Here is a 15,580-nt window from a genome sequence, read left to right as displayed (position 1 = left end):
AGACAGAGGCCCCGTCCTCAGACAAGGACAGCCATACAGGCAGCACGAGGGGCAGGCTGTGGGGAGCCTGCAGACGTCGAAAGGAGCACCTGAGACTAAGGATGCAAACAGGCGTAGGATGTTCAGCCAGAGGGCTGGGACACAGGTGAGAAAACTCACAGAAGCTGGAACAAAAATGGAAGAAAACAAAGAAAATTAGGTGGTGAATTCAGAAGGCCCAGTTTCCTAACAGGAAGGATCCTGGAGGAGGGGCAGGGCACGAAAGCAGGCGTCGTCAGACATGAGAGGGACCGGAGGATGGAGGCTCCGGCATGACACCCTCTCAGCTGCCCGACTGGAGTCCGCACGCCAGGCCTGCTGTGGGCGCTGAGCACTCAGTGATGGACAAGCACCCATGCCCCCTGGGACGCGTCCTGGACAGGAGGGTGACGGAGGGAAGCAGGGCAGGTGCTGGAAGAGTGGAGTATGGAAGGCGGGCGATGGGGGATGAGCTGTGGACGCGGTAAGGTTGGGGCGCCTGCGAGGCATTGTGTGGGGGTGCCGAGGGGCAGCTGGGTCTGAGTCTGGACTCCAGGGAGAGGCCTGGGTGGGGGCGTGCGGCCTCGCTGGTGTGTCCAGGTGGTGTCTGTGATGGTGCCTGCAGTCACAGACAGAGCCTGGGCGTGGGGACAGCTGGAGTCAGAGAGGGGGGAGAGCCAGCAGGGGAGGGGGCGGCCGGTGCTGAGGAGGGAGAGCAGGAAGGACGTGAGGGGAGAGGCTTCCTTGAGGAAGGGGACGCACATTTGTGTGACGGTGGAGATCATCCAGGGAGAGCAAGCTGGTGAGGCAGAGCAGAGAAGCCAGCGCCGAAGTGTGTGGGATGGAGAAGACCCACCGAGACGCAGGGCTGCGACCTCAGAGGCCGGGATGGGTTGGGTGTGCAGAGTCAGGACTGCAATCAGGTGGGGCCTGCAGAATGCATGCTGCATGCCGGAGACAAAAACCCTTCTGAAGTCAGGAAAACACTGTCTGCCTGAAATTCTGTCTCCAGCAAGCGCTCGGTCCGGCCCCCCGTGAAGGGGAAGCTATGCACATCGGATTCTCCATCCGCCTTTCTCGGGAGAACCCGGCTCCTACGTGGCGGACACTGAGGGCTTCCCAGGACGGAGGGCCAAACACGGCCCTCCAGGGCCAGAGAGGGATGCCCCACAGCTCTGGACGTACTGGGAGGGGTTGGGGTTTTTTAAAGTTCTGGTAGAGAGTTTGGGATTCATTGGCAATGTGTATGCACTTTACAAACCCTAAGCAAACCCAGAACAAATGGAACAATTATTTTCAGAAAAGACAAAAAAGTATACTGACGGAATCTGAAGGATTCGTTTCACTTTGACTGGGGAGGTGAGGGGAGTGTGAGCGAGTATGCGTGCGTGTCGTGTGGGACGCTCACTGCAGCTTTATGGATAAAGCTCGAAACCAGAAGTCACCGAAACATGCACCACCTGAGGGGTCTGTGCACCCCAGCACATCCCAGGAAGAGCGCTCGCGGTGGGTTTTAAAAGGAGGCCTGGCCCCGATGCGGATGCGGCTGATGCCCGCACTGTGTGTCCAGCGCGGAAAGCAGATGGAGGTGTTCAGAAGACAGAACAGTTTATGTCACTGGGCGTATGTGTGTGACTTAAACGTGTAGTAAAGCCAGGCAGACCCACTGACCGGCTACAGGGTCACCTCCGGGGACGGGGACTGGAGAGTCCGGGCTCCCTTCACGCATTTCTATGCTGGGTCTCCACTTGTTCTGAGCGTGAATTCTTTTAGAATTAGAAGGAGCAGGTATTTCCACCTTTAAGGGGGGAGAGGCAAGTTGGAGGGGTGCGGGGTGGTGGCCCACCTGCCCAGGATGAAGGCAATGTAGATGAGAGAGGAGAAGTGCACGAAGAATTGCAGGGTGAAGAACTTGATGGTAAACTTCCTCTCTCGCTCCGAGAAGGTCCTGGGCTTCTCTGGAAGAAGACGTGGGGCTGTCCCGCACCCACCCCTCGCCCCGACGGCAGCCCCACACCCCACCAGTCCCTATCCTGCCAACTCAGGGGCATCTGCGCCCCTCACCTGTCTCCCAGGTGTGCGCCCCTGCCCTCTCATGGGAGTGGCGACAGAGACAGCAGGAAGGCCCCTCCCCGGCCTCCAGGACCCCAGCCCTGAATCCTCCCATCCGCTTCCTGTGGTTCCCGTAGAAGCCAGAGGGGGCTGGGCCCTCATCTCACCAAAGTTGCAGAGCTTCAGTGCCACCCACTTGTTGACCTGCGGGAGGGGAGACCGGCAGGCTCACTGGGGCCTCAGCAGGGTCCTCCCCACCCTCCCCTGCCCACGCTCCCACCTTGGTCATGATGAGGATGGTCACGTAGTGCACCAGGGCTCCAGTCACCACCACGGCCGTGGTCACCTGCTCCCCAAGGATGGGCAAGTTGCTGAAGAGGGCGGTGACCAGCACGCGGTAGACCACCAGGACGTGGGCCATTCCGATCAGGAAGCAGATCTGCAGGAGGGGCGGCCAGGATGGTAGGCCTCAGGAGTGCCGTCCCCAGCCCGGGCCCCAGCCGTGCTGCGGGTCCCCCAGGACTACCATGAGCAGAGACAGGACGAGGATGGCGGTGCTTCGCAGGTAGGAGTGCTGGTACGGCTGGAGCGTGTAGTCGGGGCAGTTAATCAGCTGGAGCGCCATTTCCTCCTGCAGAGGGCGCCAGACACAGCGCAGACATGGGACCCCCGCCTCAGACACAGATGCACATGCCTCTGACATGGGCACACTCCCCGCCACGGCAGACCCAGGACTGTGGCCACACGGCCCTGGACACCTGCCCCGACTCACCTGGTCCTCGTCCCACCCATACAGGTCCCAGTGCAGGACCACACGGGCGCGCTGCCGCTTCCAGATCTCCAGGAACACCGTGGCTGCAGCCGGGAGCACAGAGAGGCATCACAGGGTGTCCCTGGGATGGGAGTGGGGGTGGCGGCCCAGGGGCCTGGGGGCAGGAGTGGCCCTGGAGCTCAGGCCAGCTCCCCTGAGGTGACTTACCCCACACAGCCATGAAGATGGCAAACAGCACCGTGCCGTCGTTGTCGAAGAGGTGGGTGAGCTGGGGAGAGAGGCACATGTGTGGCCTGGGGGCCGCCTCCCCTGACCCATCATCCCCCCCCGGGGGGACGGGTGAGCCCAGCTCTGCAGGGACCCAACCTCGGCTTCCCCTTCTCTGGGAGGACAGGCCAGGCCTCTCCTGCAGGGTGAGCCAGGCCCCAGGTGGCAAACCTTGGCAAAGGTGCAGGTGTCTGAGAGCCGGTGGTACTTGCGGCTGTGGTCGCCACGAGGGCACATGAAGATGTCGTGGGCCTCGCAGATCTCCTTGCTGGGGGTGCAGGCATGGCTGGTGTGGGCTCTTCTCTGACACAGGCCCCTCCTGCCCCTGCCCCCAGCCCCAACCCCGCTGCACCCCATCTCTGGCCCCGGGACCCCCTCCCAGCCCCCAGCCCAGCCTCCCACCTGATCTGGCTGGTGTCGAACAGGGCGAAGCCACTCAGGAAGATGAGGACGCCCACCACTGCGGCAGGCACCAGCATGTAGGTGTACCAGCCAAGCCAGGCGAAGTACAGCGCCACTTTCTCACCGAAGTAGTCCCTATGGCCACAGCTGCCCCGTCAGAGCCACCCCCCAGGGGTGACGTCACACGCCAGCGCCTGGGTGGGCGTGACACATGTGGGGGCAAGGAGTGTTGTAGTGATGGCATCAGTGTGCCAGTGTGGGCACAGGTGCGTCCGTGGGGGGTACAGGTGTGTCCTGGGGGTCACAGGTGTGTTTATAGGAGGCACGGGTGCATCTGTGGGGGGTGCAGGTGTGTCTGTGGGAGGCGCAGGTGCATTTGTGGTGTGCACAGGTGCGTCTGTAGGGGGCACAGGTGCAATTGTGGGGGGCACAGGTGTGTCTGTGGTGTGCACAGGTGCATTTGTGGGAGGCACAGGTACGTCTGTGGTGTGCACAAGTGCATCTGTATGGAGCACAGGTGTGTCTGGTGTGCACAGGTGCATCTGTATGGGGCACAGGTGCATCTGTAGGGGGCACTGGTGCATCTGTGGTGTGCACAGGTTCATCTGTGGGGGTACAGGTGCATCTATGGGGGCACTGGTGCATCTGTAGGGGGCACAGGTGTGTCTGTGGGGGTATAGGTGCATCTGTGGTGTGCACAGGTGCATCTGTGGGGGTACAGGTGCGTTTTTGGTGTGCACAGGTACGTCTATATGGGGCACAGGTGCATCTGTAGGGGGCACTGGTGCATCTGTGATGCGCACAGGTGCATCTGTGGGGGTACAGGTGCGTTTTTGGTGTGCACAGGTACGTCTATATGGGGCACAGGTGCATCTGTAGGGGGCACTGGTGCATCTGTGATGCGCACAGGTGCATCTGTGGTGTGCACAGGTGCATCTGTGGGGGTACAGGTACGTTTGTGGGGGCACTGGTGCATCTGTAGGGGGCACAGGTGCGTCTGTGGGAGCACAGGTGGGTCTGTGGTGTGCACAGGTGTGTCTGTGGGGGTACAGGTACGTCTGTGGTGTGCATAGGTGCATCTGTAGGGGTACAGGTGCGTCTGTGGGGGTACAGGTGCATCTGTGGGGGCACAGGTGTGTCTATGGGGGCACAGGTGACTTGCTTGGGGCAGCATTACCTGATTTCATCAATCGGCTGCTTGTGGAACATGTTTCTCCACTGGGCCCATTTCTTTATCAGGTCCTCCTCCCTCTGGGCATAGGTGGCAGACAGTGAGAGCTTCCTGCCTCCACGTCCCGCCCTCAGGCCCTCTCCCAGCCGGCTCACCCCTCACCTTGTGTAGTGGGAAGCTGGTCTCAAAGACCCCGTCCTTCACCAAATCCTCAAAGGTGTCTGGGGGTCACGGGGAGTCTCGGGTCAGAGAGGAGTGAGGGGCGAGGAGGACCTGCTATCTCCTCCCTACGTCCTGGTGGCCACCGTGCAGGCCCCCTGCCCATCCCGTCCTTACCGCCGGCTGCCATTTTGCTTTTCAGGATGAAGTTGACGATTCGGATTCTGGAACACAGGAGCTGGTTCAGGATGGCCCATGTGGCCTCGGTGGACCCCGCCCTCTGTCTGGCCTGGCTCAGGCCCCTCTCCATCCTGGCAGAGCCCCCAGCCCACCTGCCCTGACCGCCTGACCAGAGCCCAGAATCCAGGACTCAGTGGAGCCCACCATGAGCTTACCCCCCACCTCCTTAAATCCTCCCAGGGTCCAGCCGCCCCGTGGCTCCAGGGTGAGGCTCCCTCAGGGATGGTCCCTCTCCTCCCAGGACCCCAACACTCAGCCCAGACCCCCCACCTCCAATCACACCTCCCACCTGGAGCCCCCATTTGTCCAGGGCACACCCTACACCTTTATGTGCATGAATCCTCTTTATACCCCGTGAGCCATCTTGCCTGTGGGGAGACTGAGGCTCAGAGAGGCTGAGTAACTTGCCCAAGGCCACACAGCCAGGAAGTAGCACAGCGGCACCTGACTAGAGAGCTATGCTCCTCTAAAACATCTTCCTGTGAGACGCTGTCCCTCGGGTGTCCCAGGGCACTCTCCACAGCCTGTTCCTCCCAGGCCCCATCAAGGTGCCTCTCCTCATCCGTCCTCCCCTTGCCTCCCCACGACCAGCCAGTTCTCCTGTGTTCACAGGAGGCCCCCTGTTGTCTTGAATCCAAATTTTGGAGCGTTCTTTGCCATCTCTACCTGCCGGGTCCCAGCTGGGCTGGCGGGGCCTGGGCCCGCTGGGCAGGTGGTGGGGAAGGGAGTAGGGAGGGCTGGCTGGGAGGACTGGAGGGTCAAGGGGAGAAGTGGTGCTTGGAGACAGAGGAGGCGGTGGGTGTATGGAGGTCGGGACAGAAGTCCAGGGAAGGGCATTCGGTCAGGAGGGGCGAGGTGGGAACCCACATCTGGGGTCTGTGCGGGACGACCTCAGAGCCAGGAGGGACGGCTGAGAGGATCCCCTCAGCCTCTCCAAATGCTGCTGGCCCTTTAAGGCTGGTTTCTCCTCTGGGTCCTGGGGACCCAGTCATGTGTAACCTTCAGGACACCTCAAGAGGTGAGAAGGGCCTTCATCCCTTATCACAGAGACAAAACTGCCCCAAGGCCCCACCCTGAGACCACGCCTGGGAGCCTCGCTGCCTGGACAGGGCATGTGGGCGGCAGGGCTCCTCCTGGCCAGGCTCTGGGCCAGCTCTCACCTGGTGGTGGCTGGGATGGGGGTCAGTGTGGCCGGCTCCATTCCGGGGGCAGGATTCTCAGGCTCCAGGAGGAGCGTGCGGTACAGGTTGAAGATCCTGCTGTCGGCTCGGATCCCGAAGAATATCTTCTCCTTGTCCTGCAACTTCTGGGGGCAGGACACCGCACGGGACCCGCTACACCACCTCAGAACCCTTGCCCCTTCGTCCACTGCCACCTCAGGCAGAAGGTCACAGGCCACCTCCCCAGACTCCCCCACAGGACCCACCCAGATCCGATGACCCTCGCATGGCACCGGGCCTCAGCCAGCCCACCTTGTGATGGAAGCCCTTTCTGCTGAGCTCCTCCAAGAACCGCTGCTGCTGGTGGGCCTGCCTGGGGTTTCTCTGGGTGCGCTGATCGGCCACAAGCACATAATCCCACTGCTCAGAGGCCTCAGTCTGGAGGAGGAAGGTGTGGGACCAGGCACGGGGTGGGCCAGGCACAGGGCAGGGGGAGGGGGTGAGACCCCTCCCAAGGGTCCGAGCGAGACTCACCTCACAAGTATTGATCTCTACCAGTGGGAAGCTGTCCCCTTCGGTCCCCCCCAGGAACTGGAGGCTCTCTTCCCCCTGAGGTGGGGGCAGACAGAGGGACGGGCTCATTGCTAAGCTCCTGGGCCAGGCCTCCAGCACCAGGGGCGAGAACAGAAGGGGGAGGTGGGAAACAAGAGGACCGTCCAGCTGCGGCCGGGCTCCAGGGGTGCGACACAGACAAGCAGTGAAGGTGTCTTTGGGAATCTACACCAAGAGCCCCTGAAACGCATGAGACAGGATGGATGGACAGACAGAGAAGCAAAGGGTCTCACAGGAGAGGGTGCTCAGGTGGTGGCCCATCAGGAAAACGCAGGGCCAGTGACCAGGAGGTGGCGCCTCCTAGGCCCCTGGTCACAGGCGTTTTTGGGTCAGACAGCAGCAAATCATTGGAATCCCTGTGTATTGCCGTGGTGCACGTCGGTGCATGAATTTGTGAAACAAAATCAAACATCCCAGACCCTACGGCCCGGCCTGGCCCAGCCGCCCCTGGAGGCGTGGACGGGGTGCTCACAGCAGCATATTTCACATCAAAACTGTGGAGGGAACCCAGATTCCCATCGGCGGGCGGGCGGGTGGACGAGACTCTGTGACGCGGTGGAAGATCACACCACAGGCGCACGAGTGGGCAGCTGCGGGGTGTCAGGGACCAACGACACGGTACTGAATTGGGTAATGGTGAGTCTGATGGGAGCCCCACAGAAGTAACTGCTGTGGGCACACCCAGGACGGACGGACAGATGGATGCCAAGGTCAGTGGGCAGAACCTGAAGGAGGAAGCGAATATGTGCACAGCCTCCCAGTCTCTCCCTGAGTATCTGTTTATCCTTGTGGCAGCATCAACAAATGTCACACATTCGCTCATTATCCCTCAGGGAGTGTGGGCTGGACTTAGTGACTAATGGAGAAAGCGCGGGAGGGAAAGGCAGTCACTTTGCAGAGGAGGACCCGGCAGATGCCCCTCGACCCTGGTGATGAAGGTCAAGTCACGGTGACATCATTGGGATGTCAGGGACCCCCTGACAGGATGTGAGGTCATAGTATGTGGTCCCCTCCCTGAACCTCTGGTCCTGTCTCAGCATGAGGAGACCTCAGAGGGACTTTCCCCAGAGCCCGAGCAGACTTGAGAGTCAGGAGGACAAGGACAAAGAGGGACACAGGGACTGTCATGGACGCGGTGGGGTGCCAAGAAGACATGACGATACGTGCCATGTGGGATCCTGCAAGGACCAGCCACAGGAAAGGACACACACGGAAAGCTGGTCAAGGGGGCGGCATTGGGTGCCTCAGGTGGTGGAGCGCTGACGTTGGGGAGGTGGGGCGAAGGGCAGAGGGGACCTTGTACCATCTCCATAGCCCTTCAGGAATTCTTACAGCTGTGCTAAAAGTGCACACACAGGAACAGGGAGCTGGGTGTGCTGGGGTCAGCGTCTGGGTGGGCGTGGGCTCAGGCCTGGCTCATGCTCAGTGAGCAAATGGACAGCAGGCACTGAGGCCAGGACAAAGTGACCAGGCCCCTTCGCTGGGGGAGCCGCATGGCTGAGGGGTGGGGGATGCGGGAGGTGGGGACAAGGGCACATGGTCAGAGCAGGTCAGGCAGGGGGCGCCCCAGGCCAAGGAGCCAGGAGATGACGCTGACTTTGGAGCCGAGAGCCAGGGGATGCCAACGCCACTGCCCTCGGGCCAGGTCATCTACCTCTTCCACCTCAGACAGTGATGGTATCTGCCCTGAGGGCCTTCACCCCATGCACAGGGCATCCTGTGGCCCCAGCGTGGCGTGAGCACGCTGTGTGTGCGCCAGTGAGAGGGACCCTAGCCGCGTCCCAGCTGGCAGCTCCCAGAGGCACATGGATCCCGGAGGGACAGGGACCCTGCTGCGTCCCAGGGGACTGGGTGTGGGGGCCACTGTGGGGGCTGTGTCTGTCTGAGTACCCCACCTTGCCCTGACCAGCTGGCAGGTTTGGGCACCGCTCACCCCTCCATGGCCCCCACTGGCCCTGGGCTCCTGCCAGCCTACACCCCCACAGCCCCAGCAAGGCCCTGCTCCTCCCCGGCTGAGCCCTCAGCCTGGTGCAAGGTGGTTCCCACTGCACCGCACCCTACTCCACCACCCGTCTTCTCTGCTGCCCCTGCTGGTCTTCCCACCTGCTATCCCTTCCCTTTCCCAACCACATTCCTGCCCAGCTCTAGACCCGCCTCCTCCAGGAAGCCCCACTGGACTGCTCCACCCAGTCTGTCTCGAGGGCTGCCATGTGAAATGTAGGCCGTCCAGTCACACTTGAATTTCCAATAAACAACAAACACTTTTCGTATAAGTATGTCTCAATTATTGCATGGGACATACTTATACTGAAAAGGTCATTGTTTATGTGGAACTCAATTTAAGTAGGTGTCTGTTTTTTACTTTGTTTCGCTAAAACTGCAACCTTGCTCCACCCGCCCGCCCCCACCCCATGCCCACCCAGCACTGCTGGCTCCGGGACAGCCTGGGCCCCCTCTTTCTCAATCACAGAAGCCAGGAAATACATCAAATCCAACCACGGACTGCAGGTTCTAAGGCACCGGATGTCACAGTCATGTGGAGACAGGCCAGTGTAGATGCCGTCTGGTGCCCCAAACCCACTTGCGGCTCCTGCCTGGGCCTTGAGATTCTCGCCCCGTGGGAATCACCTGGGGTGGGCTCACCCTGGCCTTTTGCCCGGCGCAGGTCTCCCACTAAGCCGTCTCCGCCCCGCCAGCATCACCTTCTCTGCTCCCGGGCGCTCTGCCCTCCCACGACACCGACACCCACAGATCCCTCAGCTCAGGTGTGGCCGGCAAGACCTGAAACTTCTCCCCCGTCTCCAGCCAGAGGAGAAACTGGCCGTTCACAGACAGGTTTGCAGGGAGGGGCAGGGGTCCCGGGCTGAGGCGCCTCTGTCTCAGGGAAGAGAGTAAGTATTGGCTGGAGGGGACCGGGGACGTTTGTGTCACCAGCATTCAGCTCTGTGACTTGCCCACCATAGGGCTCAGTAAGTGTCGTGCTGAAGAAATTTGTCAGTGAAATGGATCCTTGTGTTTTCAGGAGCTCCAGTGCTGGCTTCAGACCCTGGAGGGCCCTCCCTATGCCCCCTGTGCCCGGGACCGAGCTCCTCTGGCAGAGGCTGGAAGGAGAGACCCCTAATATTAGCAGGGCGGAGACTGAAGACCATGCAGGACAATCAGGGGTGGGAGAGGGGACCCCAGGGCGGGAAGGGGCAGCTCAGGGAAGCCAGACTGGGTAGGACTTTGGGATGCTGGCAGGAGGAAGGAGCCTGGGAAGAAGGGGTGGCCATGAGGGACCATCAAAGGTTGAGGTGGGAGGTCAGCCCTTAGTGGCCCCAGAAATGAGGCTGCTGGACCTGGTGCAGCTCCCAATTCACAGACAACCCCTTGCCCCACCAGAGACAGCTTTGGGACGGTTACCCAGAGCCTCTTGGAAAAGGCTGACTCAATCTCCCCTGGGGACTCGTATGCTATCTGGATCAGTGGAGAGTGATGCCGCCTAAGGTGTCCGCCAGGCACTGGCCCCCACCATTGATTCGGACCACTGGACAGGGAGAACCCCCAAGAGCAAAGCTACACGCACACCTGAGGGCTGCCTCATCACCGCCTGGTCCCTCCTCGGCGATGGGCCAGCAGCCACAGGAGCAGCCAGGTTGGTCCACAGCCAGACAGAGAGCAGGCTCTGAGAATCTGCTTCCTGTCCACTCGGGTCAGCATCCCCATCCAAGCCCACCTCCAGCCAAGCAGACTGCTACATGCGCCCGAAGCGGGCTGTCCAGGACCCCCATGCCCCGGCCACCAGCCCCACCTCCAGGAAGACATGTGCCCATGAGGCTCCCAGATCCCTGAGCCAGGGCAGGGGCTCCCCTGTACACTCCACCTCAGGGGTCCCAGCCCTGCCATGGGCGGACCCCCGGCACGTCCCTGCACACAGATCAGGGATTCAGGCTCTGGGGTCACTGTTATCTCCCTTCAGTCCATCTAGCCCCACCCCCTACAGCCCACACACGCAGTGGGCCAGGGTCCCAGGCCTGGCACAGGCCAGAGTCCGGTGGGCTCACCACTGGCTCCGGATGGGGAAACTTCTGGAGATGCTGCAGCTCCTGGGAGACCCTCCCTCCTCACGGGGACAGGAAGATTCAGAGCTGGGGACTCCTGCCCCTGCCTGGCCCTTCCCAGGCTGGCCTCCAGGTCACCAGTGGGATGGAAGAGACAGCTGTGTAGATGTGACCACTACCCAGGTCCTGACCAGGCCTGGCCCAGCGGGCAACATGCAGCACACATGTGAGGTCACCCAGCTGCACACAGAACACGCATGGGCCTCCCCTCGCCCTCCGTAGCCCACCTTGTGTGAGGGGCATGTCACACCCCTGCCCTCCTGGCTTGGCCCCATGGGCACGCTGCAGGTTCATGGTCCAGCAGGGGGACCTGCCTGCCCCCACCAATGTCCACACACAGAGAAGGCCATCCGTGCTCGCCCAGCCCGGACGCCCTGTGACCACCCTCCCTGAGCAAATGCCCCCCGGTCCTGCCTCCTCAGCTTCGCAAGCCGGTCGTCTGCGCCCCCCTTCAGCTATCCATCTGTCCGTCATCTGTCAGTTCATCCTTTCGTGTGTCCCTCCACCCCAGACACTCCCTGACGAGGCAGCCCGCCCCGCGTTCAGCCCTCTTGGGCAGTGCATGGTGTGAGCAGACACGGGCCTGGAGGGGCAGGTGCCTACTTTGCAGGGGAGGTAGCCTGGAGCTTAGCCTTGTAGGGCAAGAGGTTGGCAGGAGGTGAAAAAGTGGGGGCAGCCTTCCTGGGAGAGGGAAATGTGTGGACAGACCATGACGGGCAGCAAGGAACTTGGTACTCAGCACCACCCAGAGACTTGGTCCTCAGCACCTGAAAGGACTTGGTAGTTACTACACCCAGGGACTCTGTCCTCGGCACTTCAGCTTTGCAGAAGCACAAAGAACAAGAAGGGAGCTGCCGGAAGGTGAGGCTAGGGGTTGGCAGAAGCCGGGTTATGGAGGGCGATCCATGGAGCTGCTCAGGCAGCTGTGGAGCTTGGGCTTCAGCTGGGGGCAATGAGGGGCTGCGGAAGGGATCTGAGCCGGGAGGGGTATGCTCAGATCCAGCCGGGGGCTGGGGCCACCAGGTCCTCCCCACTGTCTGCATCTGCACCTGCCCAAAGGGCTGATCTCTCGCCTCAGCCAAACCAAGTGCGACTTCTCCCCTACCCCGGTCCCCCCAAGTTTCTCCTCCACCCTGGGAGGGCTGGCATGGGAGGAAGGGGCTGGCAGGGGTGCCTGGGTCAGCCTGAGTGGCCAGGGTGCCAGAGCTGGCTCTGGAAAGGCTCAGGACACCCTGGGCAGAGGCAGAGTGGGAGGCTGGCTTCTCCCCCCACATTGCGTGGGTCTCCTCCCCAGGCTGCCCAGGCGCTGGCCCCCACCTCCTCGACCTCTTCCCTGCAAGAGGGGAGGAAGGATGTCTTCCCAGGATGTTCTCTTGTCCACCTCCAAGGGGGGCCCCACAGCCTCCTGCTCTGTCCCTCAGAATCAGAATCCAGCAGCCCCCACCTCCACCTGAGGCAGGACCCCCAGGGAGTAGAGGGCCCAGCTGGTCCCCTGGGCCTCCCCAACCCCAGGTCAGCCCACCTTGGAGGCCACAGTCCCTTGCCTCTCAGATGCCAGCTGCAGGGCAAAGCTGCAAGGTCTGGGGGTCCTTGCCCTGGCTGGGGGTGGGGAGGCGGCAGGGGGACGATGACAAAGAGGAACATGCCCTCCCCATCTAGGCCCCATACACTCACCAAGAGCCCGGCCTGGGGGTCCCCAGAATCCCTGGCTGGCCTGGCGGAAAGCTGCCCTCCTGTTTCCTGCCCCAAACCCCAGGAGCCCAGGGCTCCGCCGGGCTCTGGCCGCCACACCACAGCCCGGCCCGGGGCTGCAGGGAACTCAGCAGGCACTCTCCAGGTGAGGCTGGTGGGGCTGGCGGGCTGGCCCAGGCCGGGTGGGCGTGGCTGGGAACACCTGCGGCAGCTGGCGCAGGTGTGGACCCCGCGCAGCCGGGACTCACCTGCATGCTGATGGCCACACTACGTCCCGGGCCAGCAGGGCGGGCGGTCGGGGTGCGGGTACCGAGTGTGGCTGCGAGGCGCCCGGCGCGTCTACCTGACTTCCGCGTGGGACTCACCCTTCTCTCCCCCCGCCTCTCTCTCCTCCCTGCTCTCTCCTCCCTACTCCTCCGTTGGTCCCGAGCCGGCAGGCATGGGGAGGAGCAAGCGGGCCTCAGACACCTTCCTGGAGGCCCGGCGGGGGACCCCTCCCCCTACCTGAGCCTTCAAGTTCACCTGCAGAGGGCTTCCAGGGTAAGGCGGAGCTAGATAGGCATCCCCCTCCTGGGGGGAAGCAGGGTGGGGGGCACATGAGCACCCAACAGTATCACCTGGCCCCCTGCTCCCCATCACTCTTCCTGACACCAGGACTCACCTTCCCCAGGTCCCCTCCAGAGTGTCCAAACCTCTACCCCCCATGTCCAGTGTTGATTCCCTTAGAGGAGAAACTGGGGCATGGAGGATTGAGGAAGAGACAGATCCCAAAAAGAAACTGTCTTCTCTCACCCTGAGCCCTGGCTTTGTGGACCCCAGCTCAGGAAGGGGAGCCCTTGGGGTCCTGAGGACACATGGCTGGCCCCAGGCTGCATGGACAACTGAGGCCTGAGGGCAGCAACTGAAGACTGTCCCGTGGGAGACAGCAGACTGTCCCCAACAGGGAGGTGGGGTGCCCGCACTCTGAAAGCTGCTCTGAAGCTGAGGACACAGGGCAGGAGTTCAGCCAAGCCAGATACCCGGAAACACTGAGCAGCACAGGGGGCAACTGTGGGGAGCAGGAAGCACCCACACCGTTGCGGAGGGCAACCCCAATGTCACGAGGGGACAGGGAGCACCCCGATGTCATGGGGAGCACCCACAATGTATGTCATGGGGAGGCAGGAGGTACCCCCAATGTCACAGGGGGGAAAGGAGCACCCACACTGTCACGAGGTGCACCCACGATGTCATGGGGGGCAGGAAGCACCCCCAATGTCACAGGGGGCAGGGAGCATCCCCAAGGTCACGGGGCGCTCCCACAATGTCATGGGGGCAGGGAGCACCCCCAATGTCACAGGGGAGCAGGGAGCACCCCTAGTGTCAGGGTACAGCATTATGCAGCCCATGCAACCCTGAGGTTTGGAACTTGGGTGGACATCTTTGCTCCCGGTTCCCCCAGGGAAAACATGGCCCCACCCATGTTTCTGCTTGGGGGACCCCATGGCAGGCTGTGATAGCAGCAGAGACCATGAGTGAAGTAGGAGGTGGCAAAGACAAGGGAGGGATCTGGCAGCACAGAACCTGTGCAACTCTGATGGAGCAGATTTGGACAAATGCATTAAGATCGGTGTGAGGGAAAATCCCAGATGATAGTACATTTCTCTCTCCCAGAAATGAAGTCTGGAAGTGGTCAGTCTGGGACTAGCACTAACTTGTTGCTCTGCCACCTTAAGCCCATGGTTCCACCACATGGTTCAAAATGGCTGCTCAAGCTCTGGACATCACATCCACATTAGAGCCAGCAGGAAGAAGAAAGAGTGAAGGAGGGGCCCACCACGCTTCACGTGGTCAGTCACATGGCCTACTGCAAGGAAGCCTGGGAAGTGTGATTGTCTTTCCTAAGGAAGAAGGTGAAGGACACTGGGCGAACCCGACGTCTCTGCACAGGCCAGAGGGCTTCAAATGCTGGCTAAGAGTTCAGGAAACAGTCAGCAAGGGTTTCTGAGCACCAGTAATCGGAACTCAAGGTCCACATTGCCAGCCAGCTCCTGGACTCTGCCACTCCCAGTGTCCTGCTCAAGACCTTCTCCGTGGATGTTTACATTACCATAAACCAATCCTCCAGCGCATTATGGATGTCACCCCTGAGTCAGACATCATTTCAAGTGTCTACACAGCTGCTCTCTTTATTTGGCGTTCCCAATTTTATTGCTTCAGAAACACTGCTTCTTCTCATTCCTACCTTTCCGAGGGTGTGAGAGAACCTGAGTGACATTGAGATCCTTGCTGCTCGAGAGAGCCGGCCCCTGTGGGCCCTTGGGGCAAAGGCAGCATCCCCAGCCTGGGGGAGGAGCACTGGCCAGGCCCCCAGGGGACGCTTAAGGGATGGAAGGTCAGGGCAGATCTCATCTCATCTGGGCTGGAGAGAAAACAGGTGCAGCCCACTCAGAAAGCAAATCTACAACAGAATCGAAAGACTTACAATTGTTTATACTTTGGTCTATTAATTTAACTTTTTGTAAACTATCCAAAACAAAATCCGGGATGAAAACATGTATAAATATGTCCTTCGAGGCAAAAATTGTAAACGACCTAGATGTTCAAAGACAGGGAAGTCTCTGAGCAAACGTGGTCAATTCGTGTTCTGATGAAGCAGCCATTGAAAACGATGCTTTCAAAGAGTCTCTGAGAACATAGGAAGATGCTGATACTGTCAAGTGAAAAAACATCGACTGCAAACGTATATTCATTTTTCATCTCAACTCAGTCAAAATGCCTTAAAAGACTGGAAGAGCAGATTTAACATTTGGTATTTGTATTTGCTGGATGATATGAACTACGGACGGTGGAATTATACTTTTCTTGCTTTAGTTTGCTTTCTTTGAATTTTCTACAACACCACACACCACTTTTATAAACTTTATTATTAAATTTACTTTATTGTCATAATAAA

General features: G+C 60.5%; 1 protein-coding gene and 1 long non-coding RNA gene across 4 annotated transcripts in view; one reads left to right on the top strand and one right to left on the bottom strand.

The window, feature by feature from the left end:
• Positions 1 to 13,030, bottom strand: part of ANO9 (anoctamin 9) — a 19,204-nt gene extending 6,174 nt beyond the window's left edge. Inside the window, exons 1-15 of one of the 2 annotated variants that reach the window (XM_070564558.1) lie at positions 12,894 to 13,030; positions 6,776 to 6,850; positions 6,554 to 6,679; positions 6,242 to 6,387; positions 5,019 to 5,065; positions 4,845 to 4,903; positions 4,689 to 4,762; positions 3,512 to 3,646; positions 3,281 to 3,377; positions 3,050 to 3,110; positions 2,843 to 2,925; positions 2,597 to 2,701; positions 2,351 to 2,509; positions 2,238 to 2,274; positions 1,865 to 1,976 (exon numbers count right to left, since the gene is read on the bottom strand). In XM_070564558.1, coding sequence (XP_070420659.1) covers positions 1,865 to 1,976; positions 2,238 to 2,274; positions 2,351 to 2,509; positions 2,597 to 2,701; positions 2,843 to 2,925; positions 3,050 to 3,110; positions 3,281 to 3,377; positions 3,512 to 3,646; positions 4,689 to 4,762; positions 4,845 to 4,903; positions 5,019 to 5,065; positions 6,242 to 6,387; positions 6,554 to 6,679; positions 6,776 to 6,850; positions 12,894 to 12,899 — 1,322 coding nt within the window. In that variant the 5' untranslated portion in view covers positions 12,900 to 13,030. Of the gene's footprint in view, positions 1 to 1,864; positions 1,977 to 2,237; positions 2,275 to 2,350; positions 2,510 to 2,596; positions 2,702 to 2,842; positions 2,926 to 3,049; positions 3,111 to 3,280; positions 3,378 to 3,511; positions 3,647 to 4,688; positions 4,763 to 4,844; positions 4,904 to 5,018; positions 5,066 to 6,241; positions 6,388 to 6,553; positions 6,680 to 6,775; positions 6,851 to 12,627; positions 12,793 to 12,893 lie in introns of those variants that run through there. The other variant, XM_070564559.1, reaches the window with a different exon arrangement.
• On the top strand, positions 9,158 to 15,580 carry LOC139074419 (uncharacterized). Of its 2 annotated transcripts, XR_011524022.1 has the most exons (6): positions 9,158 to 9,688; positions 9,876 to 10,017; positions 10,235 to 11,814; positions 12,613 to 12,790; positions 13,083 to 13,185; positions 14,299 to 15,580. It is a non-coding gene; the product is annotated as an uncharacterized lncRNA (long non-coding RNA). The 2 variants fall into 2 exon arrangements; XR_011524023.1 differs by lacking the exons at positions 9,158 to 9,688; positions 12,613 to 12,790; positions 13,083 to 13,185 and having other exon boundaries at positions 9,743 to 10,017.

This window comes from Equus przewalskii, chromosome 11, assembly GCF_037783145.1.
Source record: "Equus przewalskii isolate Varuska chromosome 11, EquPr2, whole genome shotgun sequence".
Lineage (NCBI taxonomy): Eukaryota > Metazoa > Chordata > Mammalia > Perissodactyla > Equidae > Equus > Equus przewalskii.
The sequence above is the reverse complement of the archived record's forward strand: the minus strand, read 5'-3'. Positions and strand labels throughout refer to the sequence as shown.